The sequence below is a fragment of the Thamnophis elegans genome, chromosome 1 (genome assembly GCF_009769535.1).
Source record: "Thamnophis elegans isolate rThaEle1 chromosome 1, rThaEle1.pri, whole genome shotgun sequence".
Classification (NCBI taxonomy): Eukaryota; Metazoa; Chordata; class Lepidosauria; order Squamata; family Colubridae; genus Thamnophis; species Thamnophis elegans.
The window spans coordinates 26,390,031-26,416,458 of NC_045541.1; the positions used below are offsets into that span (position 1 = coordinate 26,390,031).

Consider the following 26,428-nt stretch of genomic DNA (forward strand, 5'->3'; position numbering starts at 1 on the left):
TAGGGTTACGTTTAGGGCTAGGTTTAGGGTTAGCTTTTGAATGCTAGTAAAAGCATTTTGCTGAGCGCTTCGGAAGGCGCGGATTTGCCCTCCGTGGTTATGTCGGTGTGCTAGGGTCACCTTTTTCCTTAGCGCTTCGAATGGCGCGGATTATGTCGGCACGGAAAAGGGCTTTGCGGTTTTGTCGGTGAACCGTTGGAGAGTTCATCAAAAGGTTTCCAGCAGGAGATGAGTGAGCCCTGATCACATTTTTGACACTCCTGAAGTAAATTGTAACCTTAAGAGTGAGTAGGAGATGTATAGTAAATATAGCTGCTCCTTTTCTTTTAACTAAAATGGGCGATAAATCTTAATGGAAGTGAAAATTTTTAAGAAGTTGCCCTCGTAAATCTCACTGTGAAACAATTGTAATAATGATACAATTGGCAAAGAGAAAATAATCACATGAGTCCATTCAAAGAGAAATGAAATATACAAAGGAAGGGACATTACTATGAGAATTATTGTCTTAGATTACCGGTATTCTTATAGGATGAATTGGCTAAAAAACAATTATATGTTCTAATCTCCAACTGTACATAATAAAATTTCAAGAACCACACAAGAACTTTGCTGAAGGATCAGAAGAATTTTTCCCTAGAGTTTGACTTATAACATGGAATAAGTTCCCGGTGGAAATTCACATGTGGAGGATGGAGAGGGCCATTTATACTGCTTAGTGTCTATGGAGATTCTCAATCATCCAGGTCATGATTATCCAAAAGGTGTTTTTCCAAAAGGCAGCTGGACTTCCTTGTTTTCTCTTCCTTTGCAAACATTTCACTTCTCATCCAAGCAGCTTCTTCAGTTCCAATTTATGCTGCTGAGCCTATTAGTTCTTATGGTTAACCTGCCTTTAAATGTTGGATGAAGAATGCAAGCTGATACACATTTGTTTAGAAGTAAATGCTACTGTGTCCAAATTGTAAATATATTCTAAATAAAACAAGAAAATTAAGCAGGAGACCCTTTCCTCTTTTTTTTTTTAAAAAAAAATACCTTTTGTTTGGCATCCAGGATTTTGGCTTCTAGATCAGCAGGTATTATTTTGCCCCTGCAACCAAAGTGAAATGTGAAAGCCAAATCTGACACACAAGAAAGAACAACAAAAAAAGGACTAAACAGAAATGAAACAACAGTAGGGCATTCACTGATGCTGTTATTATGTCCCTAGCATTGTTCCAACCTGAACATAAAAACAAAGACTTCCAGCTAAAGATGTATAAATATCTCACCTTTCATTGCACTTTATTAAAATCACATTTTCAGTACCAAATCCAAGTGCAGCTCCAGCTTTCTTTATTGAATAGTGACTCTGAAACAACAATGTTAATATATGTTAATTTGTTAATAATGTTAATTTGCTATGATTGCTTTTAAACTCCAAAATGCTAAGGAGGAAGAAGGGAAATGAAACAAAATAGACATAATCTCTCCAGAACAAGGCTGATGACAAAAATCACAATATCCAGTAATTACAATCATGTTAATTGAAATTATTGAGCTCACATGTTCTGAGGTAAAAAGGACCAGTTTAGGCACTGCAGCCATGCCTTTGGTTTTGACTTCCGGGAAATATTTATAGCGGGCAGCCATGATGCTATACATATTGGATATAGCACCACCTATAATGAAAGGACCCAACAATAGAGTATTAGAAACGTGAAAATAAGAAGTCTGATATAGTTCTATCACAAAGGTATAAGCGGCATTCATGGACTACATTGCAAATGTAGCCAAAAAAGCATCAATATCCAGTGAACCAATAGACAAAAGTTAATGATAATCACCTCTGTTTTTAGGCAAGGCTAACTCTCCAATTTTATGAATATGACCTTTTCTTAAGGTAATAGTTGCAAAAATTTCAAATTCAACCACGTTCCTCAGGAAGCGGTGAACAAGATATGGTTTCCTGAAATCTCTGCTTAAATATTGAGACCCAGAAATTCTATTGGTCCCAAGTGTTTTGTGTTATTTTGGATATTGTCATGGTTACATGCAAACAAGAACACTTTTACATTTCTATTTAAAGAGAAGCACATTAAGGTTTTAGTTAATGTTGCATTTTGACTATCTTAAGTGACATTATCAAGAACGGTTAGGAAAGTTAACTTTGATAATATTGAAGACTGCAATAATTAAAATGTGCAACACTAAAAGCATAGAAGATCACTCACTATATATCAGTATATATAATGTTAGCCTCATTTAATATAAGTAAGAAGGTCAAAAATCTAAAAGTTATGCAAGTTATAAAATAGAATGCAGCCGCGCGAGCGATTGTGGGTGCACCTCGGTATACCCACGTTACATCTATCCTCCGTGAGCTGCACTGGCTACCGATCGGTCTCCGGATACTCTTCAAAGTGCTAGTCGTAACTTATAAAGCCCTTCATGGTATTGGACCTGGGTACTTGAGAGACCGCCTGCTGCCAATTACCTCCCAAAGACCCGTCAGATCTCACAGGGTTAGCCTCCTCCGGGTTCCGTCTACCAGCCAATGCCATCTGGCTACCATCCAGGGGAGGGCCTTCTCTGTAGCAGCTCCGGCCCTTTGGAATGAACTCCCTGTGGAGATTCGGACCCTCACCTCTCTCCAGGCCTTCCGGAAAGCCATCAAAACCTGGCTGTGCCGGCAGGCCTGGGGTTGATGAGTTCCCCTCCCCTCTCGACTTGTATGGCTGTATGACTCTTGTGTATTTTAATTACGTGTATCGTGTTTGTGTCCCCTTTTTCCCTTCTGAGTTGTTTGCTGCCCTGAGCCCCTCCCGGAGAAGGGCGGCATACAAATAAACTAAATCTGAAATCTGAGAAGAATGTCATTTGTTTGGCCTCTGAAGGAAAGTAATTTAGAGACTGTAACTGAAAGTAAAAAATCAAAAGGGGTCTAATACACCTTTTCAGAATAACCAAGTTGAATTTAAAAGCATAAGCTTTTCTGAGTTACTCTACTGAGTTACATATGATAGGTCTAAGAGCATGCAGATTATCTGCTTATGTTCAATTGCGGACTGGGCTTTGCAGAATTACTGACCACCTGGATGCTAGAGACAACAAGAATGGAGTGGAACCTGCCTGGAAAAATTTATGGACTTTTTGCTGAAATTAGAAAAAAATGAATGTGCGATTTATGGGTTAGAGAATTATAGCTTATGAAAGAAGGAAATTATGACGTAGCCTTAGACAAAGAAGGTAAAATATTCATGCATTTATAAAAACTGTCAAAAACATTGGAAGATCTTTTCTAATGATCGTTTCTTTCCTTTCTTTTTCTATTTTCTTTCTTTTCTAATATTTGCATTGGTTTTATTTTGTTAAACATTTATTCAATTAAAAAAAAAAGGAATGAAACCCACCAGGTGAGAATATTCCATCGCCATCTTTATTGGACCATCCAATAATCTCTCTCATTTTTCGAAGTGTTATTTGTTCCATGAGTACAAAAACAGGTGCAATTTCATACGTAAACCTATGTAAACGAACATAAATAGATACAGGTAATCCTTTGGCTTACAACAATTCACTTAGTGACCATTCAAAGTTACAACGGCACTGAAAAAAGTCACTTATGACCAGGGGTGAAATTCAGCAGGTTCTGACAGCTTGTAGAGAACCGGTAGCAGAAATTTTGAGTAGTTTGGAGAACCGGCAAATACCACCTCTGGCTGACCCCAGAGTGGGGAGGGAATGGAGATTTTGCAATATGCTTCCCCTGCCACGCTCACCAAGCTATGCCCGCCAAACCACACCACGCCCATCAAGCCATGCCCACAGAACCAATAGTAAAAAAATTTGAATTTCACTGCTTATGACCATTTTTCACACTTACAACCATCTAGCAATCCCACAGCCATGTGATCAAAATTCAGATGCTTGGCAAATGGCTCATCTTTAAGACAAGTTGCAGTATCCCAGGAGTCATGGGATCCCCTTTTGCGACCTTTGACAAGCAAAGTCAATGGGGAAACCCGATTCACTTAACAACCGTGTTACTACTTAACAACTGCAGTGATTCACTTAACAACTGTGGCAGGAAAAGTAGTCAAATGGGGCAAAACTCACTTCACAAATGTCTTCCTTAGCAACAGAAATTTTGGGCTGAGTTGTGATCATAAATTGAGGAGCACTTGTAAATATTTTACTTGGCAAAATGCTGGTTTTCTATTTCCCAAATGTAATTATTATCTAACCCAGAGCTATGAAAATAGTATCCTAACATCATCAGAAAGCTACTGAGAAAAGAAAATTAGAAGTACTAAACTTGAACTTTAAAAAAGTCATATTTACAGGAATGTATTTGGCTTTCTTCAAGGAGAGCTAATTATAAATGCCACACTATCAATACCTCTCAGCAGTAATTAAAAAGGGTGAGATTCTAATTACTAATTACAGGTAACAAAAGGGCAATTCACTGTTTTGTCCATTTAGTACAAAACATACCCATAGCTTATAGTTTAGTATATCATCTATCTCCCCCATGCACCAAAATTCCCACATAAAGCCATTTTATTCTGATCCTCAAATCAAGAAAAGGCCAAAGAAGAACTACTTTGGGTATGGAGTAGAAAGTTTTCCTTCATTAAAGTTGCAGCAGTAGGCTATTACGTCTCACTTAAACTATACTGGAAACAAATCAAAGAGGAGCTAATTGCCGTAATATAATTCTTCCACTCTATTGCGTAACAAAGATCGCAACTAAGTCCTGTCAGCTATTATAGCAAGATGGTAAATGGTTATGCCTCAACAATTAAAATAGTATGCTACTTTGGGAGGAGCTGCCAAATGTCAAGGCTCATAACATTGGGGGAAACCATTTAAGCCATACAGTCCAATGCTTACTTACAGCCAGAACATAAACAACACTTCCAAAGAGGATGCGCATCAGTAGTGGGTTTCTATTACTTTTACTACCGGTTTGTTCGTGGACGCGCACACAACACTTCTGCGCATGCACAGAAGCATCTGGGCAGGTGGGCGGACCCTCCCACTGCCGCTACTACCAATCCGGGGCCGAACTGGTAGCAACTCACCTCTAATGCGCATAAACCCACAGATACAACTCATTGTGGATGTACATCAACAGGGGATCTATGACCAATCACAGCTTTCTGAGCAAATAATTTGATAGGGCTTCTATGGAGTACAGAGCACTATGCATTCCTACGGTATTAACACATTGAATTTACTTTAATGTTCAATAATGAATCAATTAATTAGCTTTGCTTACCACCAAGCAAGCAACGATTGCAACAATAAAGCAATAAAAGGAACACAGTCTATGATTTTAAAAAGTCAGCAGTTGTTAAGTAAGCAACATAATATGAAAAAGGTAGACTGAAGGATGCTGAACAAATCCTGCTGAAAATCCAGCAAGGTGACTCTCCCGATACTGCAACCTCGACAGAGGAAGGACATTATTTACTCTGTGTTGGGCATCTACCCCTAAGTGATACAATGTTTGGACAGATATAAGGCCTAGGGCATCAAAGCTGGAAATCCCGCATATTTTGTACTGTAAGAAGTTAAACCCATCCCTCTCCAAGAAAAATGAAATATCCTGGGAATTATTGAAAAGGCAGAATATTAGATTTCCCTGGATCAGAAATGGAGGAACTTGTTTTTAGGCAGGAAACAGAGTCACTCTTAATAGTTTTGCATCTTGGAGCGAAGGGAAAGGGACGCGACAAGCGGGTCTGCAACAGCAACCTTTATTGAGAACAGAGTGACTACGATTCAACGTGGCGTGGTTCGCGCCAAACATTTATACCCCCGGGTTTGAACGAGGAGCCAATGGGCCGTCGATTAGCTCGACCAATCGGGGCGAGGATTGAACCGGCTCCGCCCGGGAACCAATCAGAAGGGGGGTCCTTTATCCCCGCGCTTGTATTTCCCGCGCTAGTATTCAACACCCCTCCCCCCCTAGTCAAAGAGTTCCCTTAGGAAGGGCAAACATAGTCTTGTAAATAGGTGGGACGGCGACGTTCTCGTCCCGACCTTCGTAGCTCCCCGGCGGTTGTCGTCGGGGGGGGGGGCCGCCGGCGGAGGTGTGTCTGTGGCGGGGCGGTGAATCTGCGACGCGGCCTCGTGAGATGGCGCTGGCCCCCGGCCCCGTGCCCAATGTCCATTTGTCCGGGGTGGTGTCTCCGTGGCAACAGGAGTGTCCGACAGCGGCCCCGCGCAGTCTGGTTGGGGTGTAGGTTCAGAGTCTCGATAAGGGCTTCGAGGAAGGGAGTAGCCGGGTGAGGCGCGTCTGTCCGAAAGGTTCGTATCGGCTGGTCCCCCGTTCCCCGGGTGGAGGCGGTCCGTTGGGGGGGAGGTCATCGAGGGTGGCTCGTGCTGAGAGTGGGTGTCTGAGAGGCTCGGGCCGTCTGTTACCGTGGGGAGGCGTCGCCTTAATTGGTCCACGTGGCGCCTCCATTGTGTTCCGTTGGCCAGACCGACCCTGAAGGAACAGGGGCCGGTCAGAGCTGTGATGGTTGCGGGAACCCACCGTGGATCCCCAGAAAAGGAGCGGGCCCATACAGGATCCCCTAACTTAAACGCGTGGGAAGGGAGGGCCCCCAGGTTGCTCGGCAGATCCCCTGCGTAAAGTGGATGGAGTCTGTCTAGGGAGGTTCGCAATCTCCTACCCATCAAGAGCTCCGCGGGACTTTTATTAGTCGTTGGGCAGGGTATGGAGTGCTGGCTCAAGAGGTAAGCTGCCACTCTTTCTTGCCAGTCGCCCTGGTCCATGCGGCCCAAGGCTTCTTTGGCTGAGCGAACTGCGCGCTCCGCCCGGCCGTTACTAGCTGGGTGATAAGGGGCTGTGGCTGCGTATCTGATTCCTTGTTCGGCCAGGAATTCTTGGAACGTGGTGGAGGTAAACTGGGGCCCATTATCTGAGACTATCACATCCGGTAACCCATGGGTGGCGAACATCTTACGAAGGGCCCTCACTGTACTCTCTGCTGTGGTGGAGGTCATGATTACCAGCTCCACCCACTTGGAGTAAGCATCGACTACTATCATGAAGTTTCGGCCGTGGAAGGGGCCGGCGAAGTCAATGTGTAAACGGGACCATGGGCCTCTAGGGATTTCCCACTCCCGGGGGGCGGCAGTGGGGGAATTCGGCCTAGAGTTTTGGCAGATCCTGCAGCGGCCTACGTAGTCTGCAATTTCTGAATCTAGCAAGGGCCACCACACATAGCTACGGGCTAAGGCTTTCATTCGCGCTATGCCTGGGTGGTTTTTGTGGAGTGCGGGCAGGATTCGTGCCCGCAGGGCTGTGGGGATCACTACCCTGTCCCCCCAGACAAGACAACCCCCGTGTAGGGCGAGTTCTGCTTGTCGTGCTTTAAATGGTCGGAATCCTTCCGCTACCTTTTCCGTGGGCCAACCCCTCAAGACCCATGAAGCTACTTGGGATAGGACGGGGTCGGCCTTTGTGCAAGCTGCGACGTCCGCGGCAGAGACGGGGAGGTCGGATTCGGCGATGGACAAAATAGAGAGAGTGGGCACGTGGGCTGTGTCCGTCTCTGGCAAGGGGCAACGGCTCAGGGCGTCTGCGTGCCCTAGCTGCTTACCCGGACGGTATAACAGCGTATACGAATACGCCGTTAGGAACTCCGTCCAGCGTGTCATGCGTGACAAAATGGGGGGGGTTGGCTTGTCGCCTGCCAGTAGCCCCAGGAGTGGCTTGTGATCCGTGACAAGGGTGAAATTCCTACCATAGAGGTAGTCATGGAACCGCTTAATGCCGGACACTGCAGCCAGGGCTTCTTTATCGATTTGGCTGTAGTTCCGCTCCGTGGAGGAGAGTGTCCGGGAATAGAAGGCTATGGGGGCCTCTGAGCCGTTCGGGAGGGCATGGCTCAGGACCGCCCCTATGCCATAGGGAGAGGCGTCGCAAGTCAGAACTAGGGGCATCCTGTCGCTATATTGAATTAGGACTGCCGACGAGGTCAGAATGTCTTTTATAGCCGCGAACGCGTGCGCTTCACGGCTACCCCATTGCCAGGCCGCTGACCGGTCAAGCAGTCGGTGTAGCGGCTCAGCTAGCGACGCCTTGTGGGGAATAAACGGGGCGTAGAAATTTAAAAGCCCCAGGAACGCCTGCAATTCCGCCCTAGAGGTGGGTGCAGGTGCGTTTTTGATGGCGGCAACTTTGGAAGGAGTGGGGTGGATGCCTTGGGCATCAATGAGGAAACCCAAGAATTCTACTTTGGGAACAGCAATTTCGCATTTGCTGCGCTTTAGTTTCAGTCCTGCCTCCCTAAAACGTGTGAGGACCTCCTGCAGTATTTTCAGGAGTTCCGAGTGGCTGGGGGCTGCGACCAGGACGTCGTCGAAGTAGGGAACGACGCCTGGGAGCCCGTGGAGCAACCGCTCCATGAGGCTCTGAAAAATCCCCGGGGCAACCGAAACGCCGAATTGGAGGCGGCGGCAACGGAAGGCCCCGCGGTGGGTGACGATGGTCTGGGCTGTAGCCGCATCGTCGTCTACGGGAAGCTGCTGGTAGGCCTGTGCCATATCTAGCTTGGCGAAAATGCGGCCTTGCCCTAAGGAGTGGAGTAGGTGTTGCACTACGGGGACCGGATATGGATTTGCCTGCAGGGCCAAATTGATGGTCGACTTATAGTCGGCACATATTCTCACCGATCCGTCGGGTTTGACCGGGAGGACTATGGGGGTTTCCCAACGGGCGTGATCTACGGGCTCGATTACCCCCTGCTCTATAAGCTTATCAAGTTCAGCGTCTACCTTTGCTCTCAATGCGAAGGGGACCCTGCGTGCCTTCAGCCTGATGGGAGCGACCTGGGGATCGAGGCAGAGGGAAATGGGGGTGCCCTTATAACAGCCCAATTTCCCATCGAACACATCTGCGAACTCGTCTAGAACGCTATCTACGGTGAGGGGAACTACCCTGTGCACCCCCTCTATGGTGAGGCCCAAGGCGGGAAACCAATCCAACCCAAGGAGAGCGGGCAGATCGTTCCTGACGATTAGAACTGGGAGTTTCCCCTTAAAGTCTCCGTATTCCACTCGGATGTGGAATATTCCTGCCGTGGGAATCCCCTTTCCCTGGTAGTCTAGGAGGGAGACCCCGACGGGGCGCAATTTGCTCTGGGGAACCCCGGGACAAAGGCGGGAAAACAGGGCCCAAGATAGGAGGGAACGGGAAGACCCGGAGTCCACCTCCATTCGACAAAGCTGACCTTCGAGACGGACGGCGGTGCTGATTTTGCGATCGCCGGCGGGAACGTGGGAAGCCTGGTAGACCACGCAGTCGGCGCTGGAGGGCTGGTAGGTTGAGTGGCAGTCCTCAGCTCGCCTCGCAGGACGTGGCTGTTGGCGGCGTTGCGGTGCCTGGCGCTGGTCGCTGGGCTGCATGAACGATGGGGCTGGCACGAGAGCCCGGCAGACCCTGGCGAGGTGTCCTTCTCCTCGGCAGCGGCGGCAGACGGCAGAACGGAACGGGCAGGATGTGCGGCTGTGGCGGCCGCCGCATCCGCGGCAAGGTGCGTTTGAGGCTGGCTGAGCTGGCGTCGGTGGTTGCTGGTGTGGCCTCCGCTTCGGCTGCGTCCTCATTTGTCCGACGGTTTCCTCCTCCTCGTCTTCAGCAGGAGAGAGGTCGTCGACGAGGTTCGTCTGGGTGGAAGGCCCCGCGGCGGTTTGCGCGGGGGTTTTCAGCTGGAGGCGTTTGATGTCGGCCGTGGATTGTTCGGAGAGCTCCGCTGCTCGCGCGGTCTCCACGGCTTGCACCAAGGTGATTTTGTGGTTCCGGAGCATTCGGCTGCGCAAATGCGCGTCGCGGACCCCGCATACAAACTGCTCTACGAGGTTCTCCTCCAGGTCTGCAAAATCGCACTGGGCGGCCACGGTGCGCAAAGCCTCTAGAAACTGGCTGATGGATTCGTTGGGCTTCTGCACTCGGCGGCGGAAGGTGAAGCGGCGTGCGATCAGAGAGGGTGAGGGAGCGTAGTGGTTCCTCAGCCTGGACATCAGCTCGTCCCACCCGAGTTTGTAGGCTGGCCTCGGGGCGGCCAGGGCTCTCGCAGAGGCGAACATGGAAGGCTCACAGCAAGACAAGAAGAAACTGCATTTCTCCTCGTCGGTCTGTGCCTGGTTCCTCGATGCGATTAAGTAGCACTCGAAACGCTCCATGAAGCCGTCCCATGATTCTCCGGCGGATCCGAATGGCGCGAAAGGAGGAAGCGCTGATGCCATCGTGGTGTGGAGCCAGAGAGGGGGGAGGAAGAGGGCGGAGAAAATTTTGCGTTCGCTGCCGGAGTTCTCAGCCTGAGATAACGTTCGTGCTGATTCAGACGCGGTGGCAGCTGGCTTGTTCTAATCCGTGGTCGCGGGAATCGGAATCCCACCTTCGTCGCCAGTTTTGCATCTTGGAGCGAAGGGAAAGGGACGCGACAAGCGGGTCTGCAACAGCAACCTTTATTGAGAACAGAGTGACTACGATTCAACGTGGCGTGGTTCGCGCCAAACATTTATACCCCCGGGTTTGAACGAGGAGCCAATGGGCCGTCGATTAGCTCGACCAATCGGGGCGAGGATTGAACCGGCTCCGCCCGGGAACCAATCAGAAGGGGGGTCCTTTATCCCCGCGCTTGTATTTCCCGCGCTAGTATTCAACAAATAGCCCCCCCCACCTTTGTCAATGGGCCATTAAAAAAGGCTGACCTAATTTATTATACACAACAAAGGTAGATTAACCTTCCACAGAAACTCCCCATAGGACACCTAGGAAGAAGCAATGCTTAACCAAACTTGAACTCAAAGCAAAACCTAAAAAGTTGCCCCTGCATGGGCACATGGGAATCTAACAACCAATCAGAATACAAGCTCAAGGCCAAAGGCCAGAGAGGGCATAAAACCAGGGACTTTCAGCATCTCGCTCTCTTTTCTTCTTCCCCAAACAGCTGGAAGCATGTGATTCCCCCTTTTCTGTTCAGGAGCTCAACCCATGTGATCCTGTCTACCATTAAATCATCTTTCCAAGCAGCCTCCAGGTTTCCAATGTCTTTTTCCCTACTTGGAGCTGAACCCAGAAGGACATTTCTTCCAACAATATTTCATTCGACAATATCTGGTACAATATCTGTTTCTTTTTCCATTCTCCATGGTTACTGTGGAAGCTGAGCAGACATCGACAGCTCCTCCCAATAGCCACCATTTTAACTTTCCCAGAAAGCTCGGCAAAACGTTTGCTAGTACCAAAAGAAAAGAAAAGAAAAGAAAAGAAAAGAAAAGAAAAGAAAAGGCTAGGTTCAATGATTGGGTTGGTTCAGCTTCTATCCTGCAGAAGAAAGGAAGAGAGGAAATAACCGCCACCAAATGGAGATCAATATAAGAGCCCACTTCCTCCTCTGTCTTGGGAGTGGGGCCAAAGAAGTTCCTTTCAGTGACAAGGAAACACATTTGATTGTTGCTCCTGGTCGTTTCTCAAGCCCATCTCAACCCTTGCATTGTTTGGAGATGTTCCGGGTGAGGGGAAGAGATGGGTACAATGTGGTTGCCATCAACAGCTGCCATTTTAATTTTTATTCCTTGCATGAAAGTGAAATGGATGGGGCTGGCCTTAGGGCTGGGGGATTCTGGGAGTTGAAGTCCACAGGACTTAAAGTCGCCAAGGTTGAGAAACACTGCCTTAGGGGGTAAGCTGTCAGTGGAAAAGGTGCCACATTCCACCCAAACAAATATGGAGCCTCTGAGCTTGCCGGCTGTGGCAGGGATGGTAGGGGGGGCCTTGTTGTTCCACCTTTATTCTTGAGCCTGCCCTGGTGTTTTTTTTCCTCTCCGCCATATGCTGGAACTATGTAATGTTTATCTCGGAAGAAAACAGTAGCCATAAGAACAGTCTGGTAATGTGTGTTTTGTGGCTGCTGTCACTGCAGGCAACCGGGAATAAGAATGAAAAGCAGGACCACAAAGGCAGAAAAGCTCTCCAAAGGGAACCAAGCACTGAATGGCCTTTTCACAAAGGAATGAAGCTTCCAGCAAAAAAGCAAATTAAACTTATCAAGGGAACCAGCATCGTTTCAGGGAACAAACATGGCCACTCCATTATATATGCTCAGTGTATCGTGTGTCTAAAGGGCCGTGGTAGAAGGTTTCACTTGTTTAATAATCGGCTGTTGTTATTTTTTCTCTGTGCAAAAGGTCATGGAGATTTGCATACAACGCATTCAAGGAATAAATGAAGAATTAACAGTAAAGCACAAAATGGCAAGCAATTGTATCCAGAAGGATACCTTGCCAATATTATTGTAATATCATGTACGTTTGCATTTTGCTAAAGTGCATAAACACATGTCTGCTTAAGTGCTACAATATGTAGTGCCCAGCTTCAAGTAGGTAAATAATTGTGGGTAGGAATTAATTCCTGGGCACCTGGGCTGGGAGTAGGTATTTGCAAGAACTGGTAGTCCTCAACTTACAACAGTTTGTTTAGTGACAGTTCAAAGTTACAACAGCACTGAAAAAAGTCAGTTATGACAATTTTTCACACTTACGACCGTGTAGTCTCCCCATGGTCACCTGATTTACATTCAGATGCCTGACAACTGGTTCATACTTATGACGGTTGCAGAGTCTTGGGATCATGTGATCCCCTTTTGCAACCTTCTGACAAGCAAAGTCAACAGAGAAGCCAGATTCACTTAACAACGTTGTGTTTCTAATTTAACAACTGCAGTGAGTCACTTAACAAATGTGGCAAGAAAAGTTGTAACATGGGACATAACTCTTAACAAATGTCTCACTTAGCAACATAAATTCTGGGCTCAATTATGGTCGTATGTTGAAGACTACCTATAATAAAATAAGCACTGCAATGCAAAATATGTTTGTTAGTAATTGTGTTATAAGGTCACATATAAGCACGGAACTAGCAGCGCTTGTTAGAGATAATATAATGCATCAGGAATTTCTTTCCTAATCTGCGCCATATCCCACCATACTACTGTCAGCTGTTTAGATGCGCTATGCCTATACATGGATCTAGCAATCTTCCAAAAGAGCGCTAACCCTATCTAGAACTATCCCACAGGAGCAGTGACAGAAAGTGGGTTGGGTGATGCAGCAGGAATGGCCATGATGCTGCACTGCAAACCCCACCGAATGTCTGTCAGCTGCTCAACTGGGCCATTTTTACACATCCTGGAGTAATTTTTGGTAAGCAATAAAGTCACCAGTTCAGATATGTATGAGAAGTTAGCAAGCTGCATCCCTCCAGAAGGAGAGTGATTGGTGATGTTTTCTTTCCTCCTAGTGGAATTTAGTGGAAGGAAAAAGCAAAATTCCTTTCCTCCATGTGTCTGTTTGTAGTAAAGAAGAATGGTACCATTTGCTGACAGCATAGCTTTGGCCGACCAGGAATTGGCAATGAAAACAAGAAATGTCATGTTAATTCAGTGGTGAATTAACATGACATGTCAGCGGTGGGCAAATAACCTTTGACTTGGTCATGTAGAGGAGCCTTAAAACAAAAAACTTTAACAAAGGTCAAAATTGTTGGACGCTCATATTCTAGTCTACCCTCAACCATGGAAGCTTGCTGGGAGCATTTCCTTTGGTCCTGTTACTCTGGCTCGGAGTGCCATACCGTACAGGATTGGATTGTCATTGTGGGGAAAAATTAGGAGTGTTATGTATACTACCTTGAGCTCCTGAATGAAAAACAGGTAATAAAATCCAATAAATAATTAGACATACATTTCGCTGGAGAATAATGATAAAAATGCTTCATCATCTCACTGAATTCCATGGAATATAAATTTTAATTGTCTGGACTGGGTACTTCAGCCATTTTTTCTAGGATACTGTGGAGCATAAATCAGTTTAATTAAAAATAGGTCCCTTTGCTGCTTTGAATAGTAGCACTGAATGAAAAAAATCAAAGGCACAAGAAATAATATGCAGACGAAAGCAAATGAGAGAGCTTTGTCAGGTCAAATATTTTGCAGAATTCAAGAGAACATATATATCAGAGGTGGTATTCAGCAGGTTCTGTCCAGTTCTGGAGAACCGGTAATGGAAATTTTGAGTAGGTCAGAGAACTGGTAAATACCATCTCTGACTGGCCCTGCCCCCATCTATTCTCTGCCTCCCAAGTTCCAGCTGATCGGGAGGGAATGGAGATTTTACGGTATCCTTCCCCTGCCACACCTAACAAGCCACGCCCACCAAGCCACACCACGCCCACCAAGCCAGACCCACAGAACCAGTAGAAAAAAAATTCGAATCCCACCACTGATATATATGGCAATTCACCAAGCTAACATGGGCTCAACACAACCTCCTTAGTGGACAATTAGACATTTCCTTTTCAGTTTGCAAGTGAAATGCCTCCATCTTACAAGACACAGCTTTTCTGTCTCAAGGCATTTTTCAACCACTAATGAACGTAGCCATCATAGCAAGCAATGACACACAGAGACAAAACACATCGAAGAAGAATCTAAATTCCCTTTGGAATGGGATGAATGCAGCCCTGTCATTCTTTATAAAGATCCCGCAGATCAATGCAGAATTCTCATCTCCTATTTTTCTATATGATGTTCATAGAAAACAGGAGAGGGGCTTTTATATCAACAGGCCAATTTCAATGGTTACCAGGCATTTCATATCCCCTATCTGGACTTTTATATTAATAAATGCAGTAACAACACCAGCATTTGTGAGAAAAGTAAAACTAACAAGTGCCTCCCACTAGCTTGATTCCTGTTCCTATTTACACTCTTTTAATGCTTCCAGTGAGGGAGTTGTTTTACCATTTTGCATCTTACAAGCTTCTTCTATGACCACACACAGACAGGCAGTTCAAACCAAGTCTTGAAAGCTTGGCCTTGGTTTTAATTAACCCAATTTCAAGGTGCTGTGTTCCTTGGCAGCAAATCTGCCAGCTGCGCTTAATGAGACTGAGAAGGGGCAGGAGCCAAGCCTTTATAGAAAAAAATTGCTGACCTCTGTTTTTTTTTTGGCTTTGCCTGTTTCTCTTTTCCTCTCGCATGCAGACCCATAAACTTCACCGTAAACATCGTAGGACAACCCCAGGGCTGCCTTAGTGTTTCCAATATTTTCTAGCTGCAATTGTACATTAACCTGTAACTACTAAATGTCTATAGAGATTCTCAGTCAGAGGTGGGTTCCTACCAGTTCGCACCAGTTCGGTAGAACCGGTTCGTCAAATCTACCGAACCGGTTAGAAGAGGTTCCACCAGTGGACCCAGAAAGCAGGCCACACCTACAGAAGAGGTTCCAAAATGTTTTGAAACCCACCACTGACACACACACAAACACACACACACACACACACTCACAGACAGACAGACAGACAGACAGACTCACACAGAGAGAGAGAGAGAAAGAGAAAGAGAAAGAAAGGAAGAAAGAAAGAAAGAAAAAAAAGAAAAAAGAAAGAAAAAGTGAGAGAGAGATGAAAGAAAAAAAGGAAAAAGGGACAGAGAGACAAAAGGAAGGAAAGAGAGAGAGAAAGAGAGAGAGAGAGAAAACACATGGCCGGCAAGCCACTCCCACCAGGTCACATGGCTGGCAAGCCACTCCCACAAAGGAGGCCACACCCACAGAGTAGGTTCAAAAATTTTTTGAAACCCACCACTGTTCTCAGTCATCCAGGTGATGGTTGTCCCAAAGGTGCTTTTTCAAGAGGCAACTGGACTTTCTGGGGTTTTTCTTTGAAGGCTTTCGCTTCTCATCCAAGAAGCTTCTTCAGCTAAAGAGCTGAAGAAGCTTCTTGGATGAGAAGTGAAACGTCTTCAAAGGAAAACCAGAAAGCCCAGTTGCCTCTTGAAAAAGCACCTTTGGGATAACCTGTAATTAATTCATCCAAGCATACTTCATCGTCTTTTCTGCCACTCAGAGAAGAGTGAAAGGACACAGGTGAAAGCAAGTGAAGAGAGCTGAGGAAACCACTTTTCCCTGCCTTCTTGTTTTAATTTTTTAATAAAATTCACGTAGACATAAGTCTGAAGGTTTACTGCTTGTTTAAAAAGTTTTGAATGCTGCACTTCATAGCAAGGAGGCTCAGTGATTGTCCCCTAAATAGAGCTTACTCAACTTTGCCCACAATCCCCTCGGATTTGAATCTGATTTCTGGGTACCAAAGAAAAGCAAGGCTCTGCTTACATGTTTGTATTAGCTGTAGAGGTCAGCCATTCCCCAGCCAAGCCAATAATATCGAGCCCCGTGGAAAGCTGGTTGAAAAAGCGAGGGTGACCTAGAACAAAAAAAACAAGAGCTGCTTAAATATCATAGTTATTGGTTCCTCCATATTTATATCCATTACAGAGAAAATAGAGATGGGAAGGGACAACCAATTCTATACATTTACCAGCAACGTTGTAGAGCAGGGGTGTCAAACTCAATCCCATTGTGGGCCATATCAGTTTATTTGTTTGCCCTTGGGAGGCTGGAGTGGGCGTGGCCTGGTTGTCATGGGCAACTGTGTGGGTGTGGCCAGGATGGGCTGGGTCCCTCGCCGTCTCCAGGATGGTCCCATGAGACAACTCTAGGCCTATCATAGGCTGGATGTGGGCTGTGGCCTGTGTGTTTGACATGTCTGTTCTAGAGGAATTGTGAGTTCTGAAGGCACCCTTTCTTAATTTTATGAATAGGAAAAAATACAGTAGTTCTCAACTTACCATCATTCATTTAGCATACAATTAATCCTTGTGCTTAACAACCATTGCAGGATCCCCATGGTCACATGATGAAAATTCAGGCGCTTGGCAACTGACCTGTACCGGCAGTGGCCTGGAGCAGCTGAGAGCCGGTACGGTGGCTTGTTTGGCCCACTCCCCGCCCGCGCTCTATAGCTGTAGTTATGCCAAAAGACACAAAGCGCATGCGCGCACAGCGTGCAGTGCCTGTGTGAGCCCCAACAAGCAGCTGGTTGTTGCAGGGGCAGTGGATTGCGCATTCGTGCACAGCGCACATCCGGCGCATGCACGAACAGACCATGATCAGTGTACCAGTAGTGACGGTAAGAATAACCCACCACTGCTACAGTTGCGGTATCCCAGGGCCATGGGATTGTCATTTCTGACCTTCCCAGCTGGCTTCAACCAGCAAAGTCAACAGAGGAAGCTGAATTCACTTAACAATGTGTGTTTCGCTTAACAACTGTAGTGATTCGTTTCACTGTGATCAAAGTTGTAAGATTGGATGTGACTCAATTAGTAAGCATCTTGCTTGGAAATTCGGGTCCCAAATACACCATTTCAGTGATTTACCAGAAAGTCCAGTTGCCTCTTGAAAGAAAAAAGCATCTTTGAGTGTTTCAGTGATTGCTTTGATAGTGATTTGCCCATTAAAGGCATAGCCCAATCTATATTTCCCTTGCCTGCTGCTAATGCTAGTCTTCCTCTTTGCCATTTGTAGATGCCAGAAACTGCCCTTAGTAGAAGATAGAAAAGAAAATTTCCTTCCTTCCTTCCTCCCTCCCTTCCTTCCTTCCTCCCTCCCTCCCTCCCTCCCTCTCTCCCTCTCTTCCTTCCTTCCTCCTTCCCTCCCTCTTTCCCTCCCTCTCTCCTATCTTTCAACATCCTACTCTGAAAACAAAACACAATCCATTCAAAGTATCTTCCCTTGAAACTAATGTGGGGAATGAAGGCAAACTCAGATATATGAAGAAATGTCTGTTTTGGTATTTATGCTGGGACAATTACAGTATAACATTTTAACATATTCAAGACATCATGCATATCTACCAATAATAAACACCTGGGAACGTAGTGAGACTTCATTCTAAAATAAATTATAGATTGCCTTGTAAATGTGAAATAAACATGTTATTTATTTTAAAGTGTTGATGGGTTTTAAGGATTAATATGGACTAACATCTCCTTATTTTAAATAAAAGAAAGATAGCTTCAACATTAGAAAACAGATTTTAAAAAAGGTGAAAGATTTATACGATCTGAAGAGAAACCAGAGTATTAAATTAAACCTCAATCCGGAAATGTTTCTATTAGGGATAATAGATCCAAAAATAATTAAAACTAATCAATATTTACTCGTCCATATCTTGACGGCAGCAAGAATCGCATATGCGCAGTGCTGGAAGAAAGAAAATGCCCGCACTAGTACTATGGTTATGAATAATATTTTAGAAATAGCGGAAATGAATAGATTGACAATGCTGATTAACGAAAAAGAAGACACAGACTTCTACAAAGTCTGGGAGAAATTATACAAATGGTTTGATAAGAAAGACAATGAGAATTAAGATATAAAATGAGATATTTGATTAACTTAAAATGACTTAAGTAACAATTTAAATATACAATATAGAAAGACTAAGTAACAAATGAGATAAGAAATGTATTAGAGGTGAGAATTCACCTACAAGTAATATCAATAGACTACAGTGTTGAAAAAACTTTGATGATCTGATAGGAAAAATCCGTTATAAATACCTGCATAGAATTAGTAACCTAGTTTTATACTAGGCAAGGTGAGATGAACTATGTATACATATGTATGAATCTTTGCCGTTTGCGCTGTAAATATGTAATGAGTTCTATTTCTTTTTTTTGTATTTTGTAAATCTTGCCTTTTTTATAACCTTCAATAAAAAAAAAAGAAAACAGATTTAACTTGCAGCAGGGACTAGCTAGGGAGAAAGACAGTTAGATCCGGTTCTCATGAAAATTGTGGAGCCATTTGCCTATATCTTTCACTTTCACTCTTTGTTGTTTTAGAGCAATGTTTCTCAACCTTGGTGACTTTAAGTCCTGTGGACTTCAACTCCCAGAATTCCCAGCTGGGGGATTCTGGGAGTTGAAGTCCACAGGACTTAAAGTCGCCAAGGTTGAGAAACACTGTTTTAGAGCATGGGTCTCAAACTTGCTGTGTCATGTTGCTGTCACATGACATATTGCGACATAGGGGTGTTGCATCTGGCCTGCAGGCCACTAGTTTGACATCACTGTTTTAAGAAACTGAACAATCTTTTCCAATCTGGTGTTGGCCAGATCTGCTAGACCTCAACTCAAACGAGTCAAAATATCATGCTGGTTGGGGATTATGGCAATTAGTCCAACACCTCTGAAAAACACCAGATTAAGTAAGGCTGATTCCAAAGATAGCAATAGCACTTAGACTTATATACCGCTTTCCAGCCCTCTCTAAGTGGCTTACAGAGTCAGCATATTGCCCCCAACATTCTGGGTCCTCATTTTACCCACCTCGGAAGGATGGAAGGCTGAGTCAACCTTGAGCCTGGTGAGATTTGATCTGCCAAATTGCAGGCAGCCCAGCAGTTAGCAGAAGTAGCCTGCAGTACTGCACTCTAACCACTGTTCCATCATGGCTCTACAAAGATGATCTTTGTAGGCAAGCTAATCCACTCCCATAATTTGTAGGCAAAGAGCAAGCATATTTTGCCACTGTTTGTTTGTTTGTTTGTTTGTTTGTTTGTTTGTTCGTTCGTTTGTTCGTTCGTTCGTTCATTCATTCATTCGTTCATTCATTCATTCATCTCTTAATTCCTACATTCCAAGACAGTAACAGTGCTAGGAGTCGCATATACTGATATAGTTTTAGTAGCATCTTACATCGTATGCCCTTTTTAGCTACTATCCTTAGTATGAAATGTTTGGTGAGTAGCTTAGTTGTACAGAATCGGGACATGCTTTAGAAGAACAAATAAAACATCCCTCTCTTATGACATCTCGTGTTCACATATATCATGCCAAATTCCGACTATCATGTCTTGCTGCCACAATACATAGGACCAAACTTGGAGAATGATGAAAAGTGATCTCCAATCCAAAGGTTATATTTGCATTTGTTGTGCCTTACAGATACTGATTTTTTCTGACAACAATTCAAAGCCGTAGGCAAGAACTCGGCTGCATTTTTCAAGAGGCGCAAGAAGGACGTTTGCTTCCTCCAGCAGGCCTCATATGAACAGGGTTTTTAAAGGCAAACTTCTGAAGTAAAATAGTACATTATGATCTTGCCATCTTCCGGTTGTGGAATTACACAGAGACATCCCATCAGAAGATTTATCCGTGGGTCACACTCCAAAGCCAAGACCTACATAGCTGAGAATTCAATCTACCTCAGTTGGAATGTCACATTTCTACCGCAATCCTAGCAGTAGTAATTACATGGTTAGCACTGGCACTTCAGTAGAGTCCAAATTGGGACCTGGGCTAATACTATTACATTCTTGGGGCAGAAGGAAGCTGTACAAATTTAAGAATCTTGCTAATGAAGAAGCAATCGTAAGTGATATCAAAATCAGGGTCCCTTTAAAACAGGGGTGTCAAACTCAAGGTTCGGGGGCTAGATCCGGCTCTTGGGGTACTGAGACTGGGCCCATGGGGCTACCCTGGAAACAGTGAAGGACCAGCCTGCCATGCTTCTGCCAGCGAAAACAGGCTCCTGAGCTCAATTTTTTTTACTGCCAATACCTCCTGCAACCCTCTGCTAGTGAATATACGGCCCTCCTGTGCTCCATTTTCACTGGCAGAGAGTTGCAAGAGGCGGTGGCAGCCAAAATCGGAGCTTGGGAGCCTGTCTTACTGGCAGAGCACTCGGGCCACTATAGATGTCCCCAACAGGAGTAATATCGAGCTGGCCACGCCCCCTGGCTACCCACCCACCCCCAGATCATACACAACCATGATGCGGCCCTCACTGGAATCAGGTTTGACACCCTGCTTTAAAATATTAGACCCACTGAGAAAAACTTCCATAGCTTTTTCCTAGTCCCTAGCAGACCCCCCCCCCCCCCATCCCTCGATCTTCATACTTTACAATGCTGGACAGTTCCCTTGAAAATCAGGGCGACCTCCTACTTTCATCAAACCACCACAGGACTTCCCTGGTCTCATTAGATTAGATGGCCAATTTACCATTCCCTGAGACTGAAAAGCAATATTGTTGGTCCAATCAATGCAAATCAGAGAGTTAAACCAACCAAACACGAGAATCCTTTTTTCCTGCACAAAGGAAAATGCCTTGCTCACAGAAAGGAGTTTCCCCATTATGCCATCAGGAATCTCCCTGTTTATGAAAGGAATAAAGAAGTCCTATCTCCATAGATAATTCCATGCATATAAAGAAGGCTCCCGCATGGCAATCCACATTTTTGAACAAAACAAAAAACATGGCTTTCCTAAGGATGTAAAAATTTATGCTTGGTTTACTTCCCCAACCCCCCCCCAAATTCTTTTCTTGAATGGCCAAAGATGCTTCTGGGAAGCTTAGAAGGAGGATACAGTGGTGGTAACTTTTCCCAGTGATTTGCCTTCAGCACTGGTAACCTGAGAGATTACTGCTGAATAGGGAAAAACCTTCATTAGGATTTTTCCTGCATAACTATCCAGAAGAAGGGAGCATTTGTTAAGTGGAGTGAATGTGTGTCACGTCCGCAAAGGGGGGAGCTTAACACTGGGAAGGAACAATGACTTTAATAGGCACTGCCAGTTGGGCCAATGTTGCTGCGTCTCCTCCACTTGTTTATTGATTGTTGAATCTGAGTGAAGAAAAATCTGCCAAGAACTTCTAGATCCCCATTGGATTCATATTTTACTGAAATAATATTCAGTAACCCTGGCTCACCACTCCAAATTCTTTCATACAGGGGGAAAAAAAGGAGGTGTCTGCTCTCTTATTGCTAATTCTTTGTGAAAATAAGTTCCTCTCCAGAGCTTGTTAGTAGTTGATTTTTGTTCTCCTTGCAATGCGGAATAAAAGCATTCCAAGTAACTATTTCACCTTGAAAACAGATTGTTCTACAAATAGTCTAATTTATTAAAGAAGTCATTCAAAAATGACTGGAAGCAGAGATTTCCCTGCGGTGTGATGAGTTATTGGTAAGATTGGAAGTATTAATGACTGAAGAAACCAAAACCTCCTTCTCCCCTCCCCACCCCTCTTTTGTATGAAATGTCTATGGAACATAAAGACAAAAAAAGTACAAATTCATTTATACCCTGGTATACCTAATGATATTGTTCCCTCGGGACACAGGCAGCTTGCATTGCATCAGGTAAAAGCAATTAGGATTTTTCAGGTGTGCTGTTATAAGTTGGCTATAACCAGTGTTGTAAAATGCAAAATATGACTGGCAAATGAATCAGCCAGCAGTCTCAATGATAGCAACAAGCAAGGACTCTTGGCACTCTTGACTCTGTGTACGTACACAGAATATATGCACAGCAGGATAATTGCCTGAAGAGATAAGTCAATTCTTTCAATAAGAAGGAAATTAAATTTAAAATAAATTTCCTACTGATACTTTAATAAGAGGTCCAAATCTAATCCTGAAGCCATATGATTTACAATTAAATACAGCCTTATTTACACCAGTTAGTTCTTACTTACAACCAGGTTCTTATAAACTTGCCAATTACCTCCAATAGACCGATCAGATCCCACAGATTAGGCCTCCTCTGAATTCCATCCGCCGGCCAATGTCGACTGGCGACTACCCGGAGGAGAGCCTTCTCTGTGGCTGCTCCGACCCTCTGGAACGAGCTCGCTGTGGGGATTCGAACCCTCACCACCCTCCAGGCCTTCCGCAAAGCCCTTAAAACCTGGCTGTTCCGACAGGCCTGGGGCTAAAGAGTTTTTGCCCACCTTCTTGAATGGTATGATTGTTGTGTGTTTTTAAATTTTGTATTGTTATGTCTCGTCTTTTTATTCCCCTGCCTGTACCCCCTTCCCTGATTGAATTGTGAGCCGCCCTGAGTCCCCTTCGGGGAAAAGGGCGGCATATAAATGTAATCAATCAATCAATCAACTTATTTTGTCTTACAATTGGCCAAATTGATTTGTTGCACTGCATTTTTAAAACTATAAAAGATATGTCTTTACAATATTTCCAGACAGGGTCTTTCTAATGGCCAATTTCCATGAGTCAAATATGAATGTACAGACACATAGTTGTCTCCTATTCTTTGTGCAACGTCCTTTGCACCTTCCCTCTATATATTAATTCCACCCATTCTCAAACAGAAATGAGATGCCTACTATCAAAATCCAGTCAGTAGTGGACAAACAAGAACAATTCATTTTCATAAAACAACAGTGAAAATGTTATACTGTACTTAACAGTGTGGAGTATAAATAACCAATTAGATCACTACCCAAGATGAGAAGATTTTATTTAATTTAGCAACGATTTCCCCATCATTATGCTAAATCAAAGCCATATTTTGATTTCTTTTAATCTGACTTAGTCTGTAAAGGAAAACCTAACCAATTATGGTTAATTCAATGAACTCTGTTTAAATAAAGGGTGGATTGCGTTGGTTAATGTGTGAACTAGGTCTGTGCAGCTGGAAAATTTGTTGAAAGCCAAAACGATAATACTGGTATGTTATCCCATGAACCTACAGTATATATTTTTATTTTTTCACAAAAATACCAAATGATATTGACCTTTGCTACTAAAGAATTCAGAGAATTCTAGGCTGTAATAAATATTATGCATCAGTTACTCTCACATACAGGCAGATAACTTTTTAACTATTTAATCCGGTGTTTCTCAACCTTCGTAGTTTGCAGATGTGTGGACCTCAACTCCCAGAATTCGTGCTGGCTGGAAGTTGAAGTTAAGCTGGAAGGCTTAAATTCTGGAAGTTGAAGTCCACACATCATCTTCAAGCTCTCAAGGTTGAGAAATGCTGGTCTAAACTCTTTACTCCATGAATAGCCCAACACATTCTCTCACCTGTCCTTACTCCATATTTCAGAGTGTCTCTGCAGTCCACTAGAATCTGTTCAAGGGATTCCGGATTGTCGGAGAGTTCAAGGTTGAAGCCTTCCATGCCTTCCAGGAGCTGATGAGGGTGATGGAAATCCAGCACCTTGGTGGACCTATCAAAAGTCTTCTTCACATAGGTCAGGAGAATTTCCACCACTTCCAGAAGGAACTGAAGTGTTTGCTCCTCACCATTCTTGGCTGGCAGTAAATCTGAACAAGGGAACAATAAATAAGTAATCCAGTTACAGATGGAAAACAGTTTCCCAGGTCCGCCTATACCAGTGATTCTCAACCTTGGTGACTTTAAGTCCTGTGGACTGGGAAATTCTGGGAGTTGAAGTCCACAGGACTTAAAGTCACCAAGGTTGAGAATCACTGTCCTATACCCTTTAAATGGTGTTTAACAGCGATAAAATACCCTTCAAAGTAAAATTCTAATTCAAGAAGTTGATGGGTCCTGTAGATGATGCATAGATGACAATACAGATCGCATACCCTTCCCTAGAATTTAATCATTTGTTTTCCTCTAAGCCCCAAAATAATATTGAATGGTTTTGATTCCTTGTGGCCATCACCTTAGGCAAAGAGATGAGCCATTCAAAACCCATGACAAACTTTATGAGGCGTGTTATTAATGATATGCAGGTGTGATATTTATTACCTTTAAAAATATAAAATATAAAAATGTTTTGCTGCATTTGGGACACCCTAAGATAATAACAATTTGATAGACCAAGCCATCTCTGACTGTTATTGAATTCCATTTCTGGCCTTGGGTATAGATTCATTTCTTATGTAAGTTTATTTTTTGTTCTGCTTTCCCCCCAAATAATAAAAGAGAACACGTGGAATACTTCTAAATAACTCACCCAGTTACTGACAGAATAAAATTGGAAAACAATTTAGGCTGAAACTGTCAGCATGGTCTATAATCTTGCAGTGATTTTTTTTTTGATCACATAAGAATTTGAAGCTGAATAGCTTCAATCCAACGTTTAATCAATGCTCAGCAGTGGCTCTCCTGTACACCCATAAATTAATCCAGCAAAATTACTGTAATTTTCATTACTCAATATTCCAATTCTGAACACTAAATATGGATTAGTTAAATTTCATGCTGCTTAGGTCACACCAGATGAAGTGTTTGGCCCTTTACATGTTGTTGGATTACAGTCTTTATCATTGGCTATCCTAGCATGAAATGCTGGATACTGGAATTTAGGAATATCTGATAAACCCCTCACTGCACATCTCTATTTAAAAGCCTGTTTGAAAGTGAAAGTTGGACTCTCAAGAAGCAAGATATAAAAGAGTATTGATACTTTTGGACTTTGGCATTGGAGAAGACTCCTGAGAATACCATAGCATCAACTGTCAACTGTCCGACTAGTGAACTAAATAACTAAACATTCTCAGGAACAAAAGTAAAACTTTATTGGATACACCATTTTGGCACTGAAGAATCAAAACCAGCTCTGGTTTTTCCACGCAAATGCTTGCTTACTTAAACAATACTTTCCTCTTTTCCCCATCGCTGGGTGATCACATTGCCCTATTATGAGATGTCCTTTTTTATGGGAACAGTCCACCTCCTTCTCAAGCACCTGCAGTGGTGACCTTGGTGATTTCCAGGCTCTCACGATCCATGCACAAAATCTCAGAACTCCATCCCCCACCCCATTCATTGGCAAGTTGAATAGCAATAAGGTTTGAAAGAAGGAAAGCAGTTCAATCTTGACACAGAGCTAGCCAAGAAGACAAGCAAATGGGAAGAGGGGGAAATCAACAAATGGCAAGGCTCAAATATCCTTCTCCCATGAAATCAAATGTTGACTTGATGCTTTTGGCAAAATGACTAATTTGGCAAGAGATGACAGCAATGAAAACCTACAGTAGGAAAATACCAAGTAGGCTATTCCCCTTGAAATAAGGTTCCACGGTTCACCATTTTCTTCATTATACTCAACCAATGACAGCCTAGAATCCTGGAGTTGGAAGAACAATTTCTTTCACTGAGTCTCTTTTTCTCTGCATTCTGCAGGCATCCAAATCAACACTTCCTGGACAGACGCTATCTGCCTTCTGCTTGAACACATCCAATGCAGAACAGCCCTTGACTTTGCTAGGCAATTGGTTCTACCATCAAATGGTTCTTATCGTTAGGAATGTAGGAACATTTGATGGAAAATGGCCCATGAAGCTTAGGTTGCAATGAATCTATTTGCTTTTAAAGGTACCAAATCCAGTTTTTGCTAGCTTGGATATTTCTTTGACAGGCATATAGTTTTGACTATATACCATGTCCCAACAAACACATTTTCCAAAACAAATCACTTGCACTTCTTCTCCTTCCATTTAATACATGCGATCAATGAAGTTTATTAACTTGAGATATGGTGCAATTTGTTCTCTGCAGAATCCATAGGATGACTACAGTCCATCCAGTTGACGCCACACAGGAGGAGCCTTGTACTAATGCAGGCTCAGCAATACAAGCCCAGAGTTCTTCCTAGTAGAAGTCATTTGTGGCTGTTCATCAGGATCCACCCCCGGATGAATTAAAGCAATTTCCTCAACCCAGTGCCCCTCAAGATGCATTCATTGGGCTGCCAATTTTCATAATCTCCTACCATCATCAAGGTTGAAATCTCA

The 26,428-nt window shown here is 44.0% G+C and overlaps 1 protein-coding gene across 1 annotated transcript in view; it reads right to left on the reverse strand.

The window, feature by feature from the left end:
- GAD1 (glutamate decarboxylase 1) overlaps positions 1–26,428 on the reverse strand; it is a 62,371-nt gene that overhangs the window by 11,997 nt on the left and 23,946 nt on the right. The window contains exons 4-9 of the mRNA XM_032220996.1: positions 23,744–23,986; positions 16,180–16,270; positions 3,396–3,508; positions 1,549–1,664; positions 1,275–1,354; positions 1,039–1,093 (exon numbers count right to left, since the gene is read on the reverse strand). Of these exons, the coding sequence (XP_032076887.1) occupies positions 1,039–1,093; positions 1,275–1,354; positions 1,549–1,664; positions 3,396–3,508; positions 16,180–16,270; positions 23,744–23,986 (698 nt within the window). The remainder of the gene's footprint in view (positions 1–1,038; positions 1,094–1,274; positions 1,355–1,548; positions 1,665–3,395; positions 3,509–16,179; positions 16,271–23,743; positions 23,987–26,428) is intronic.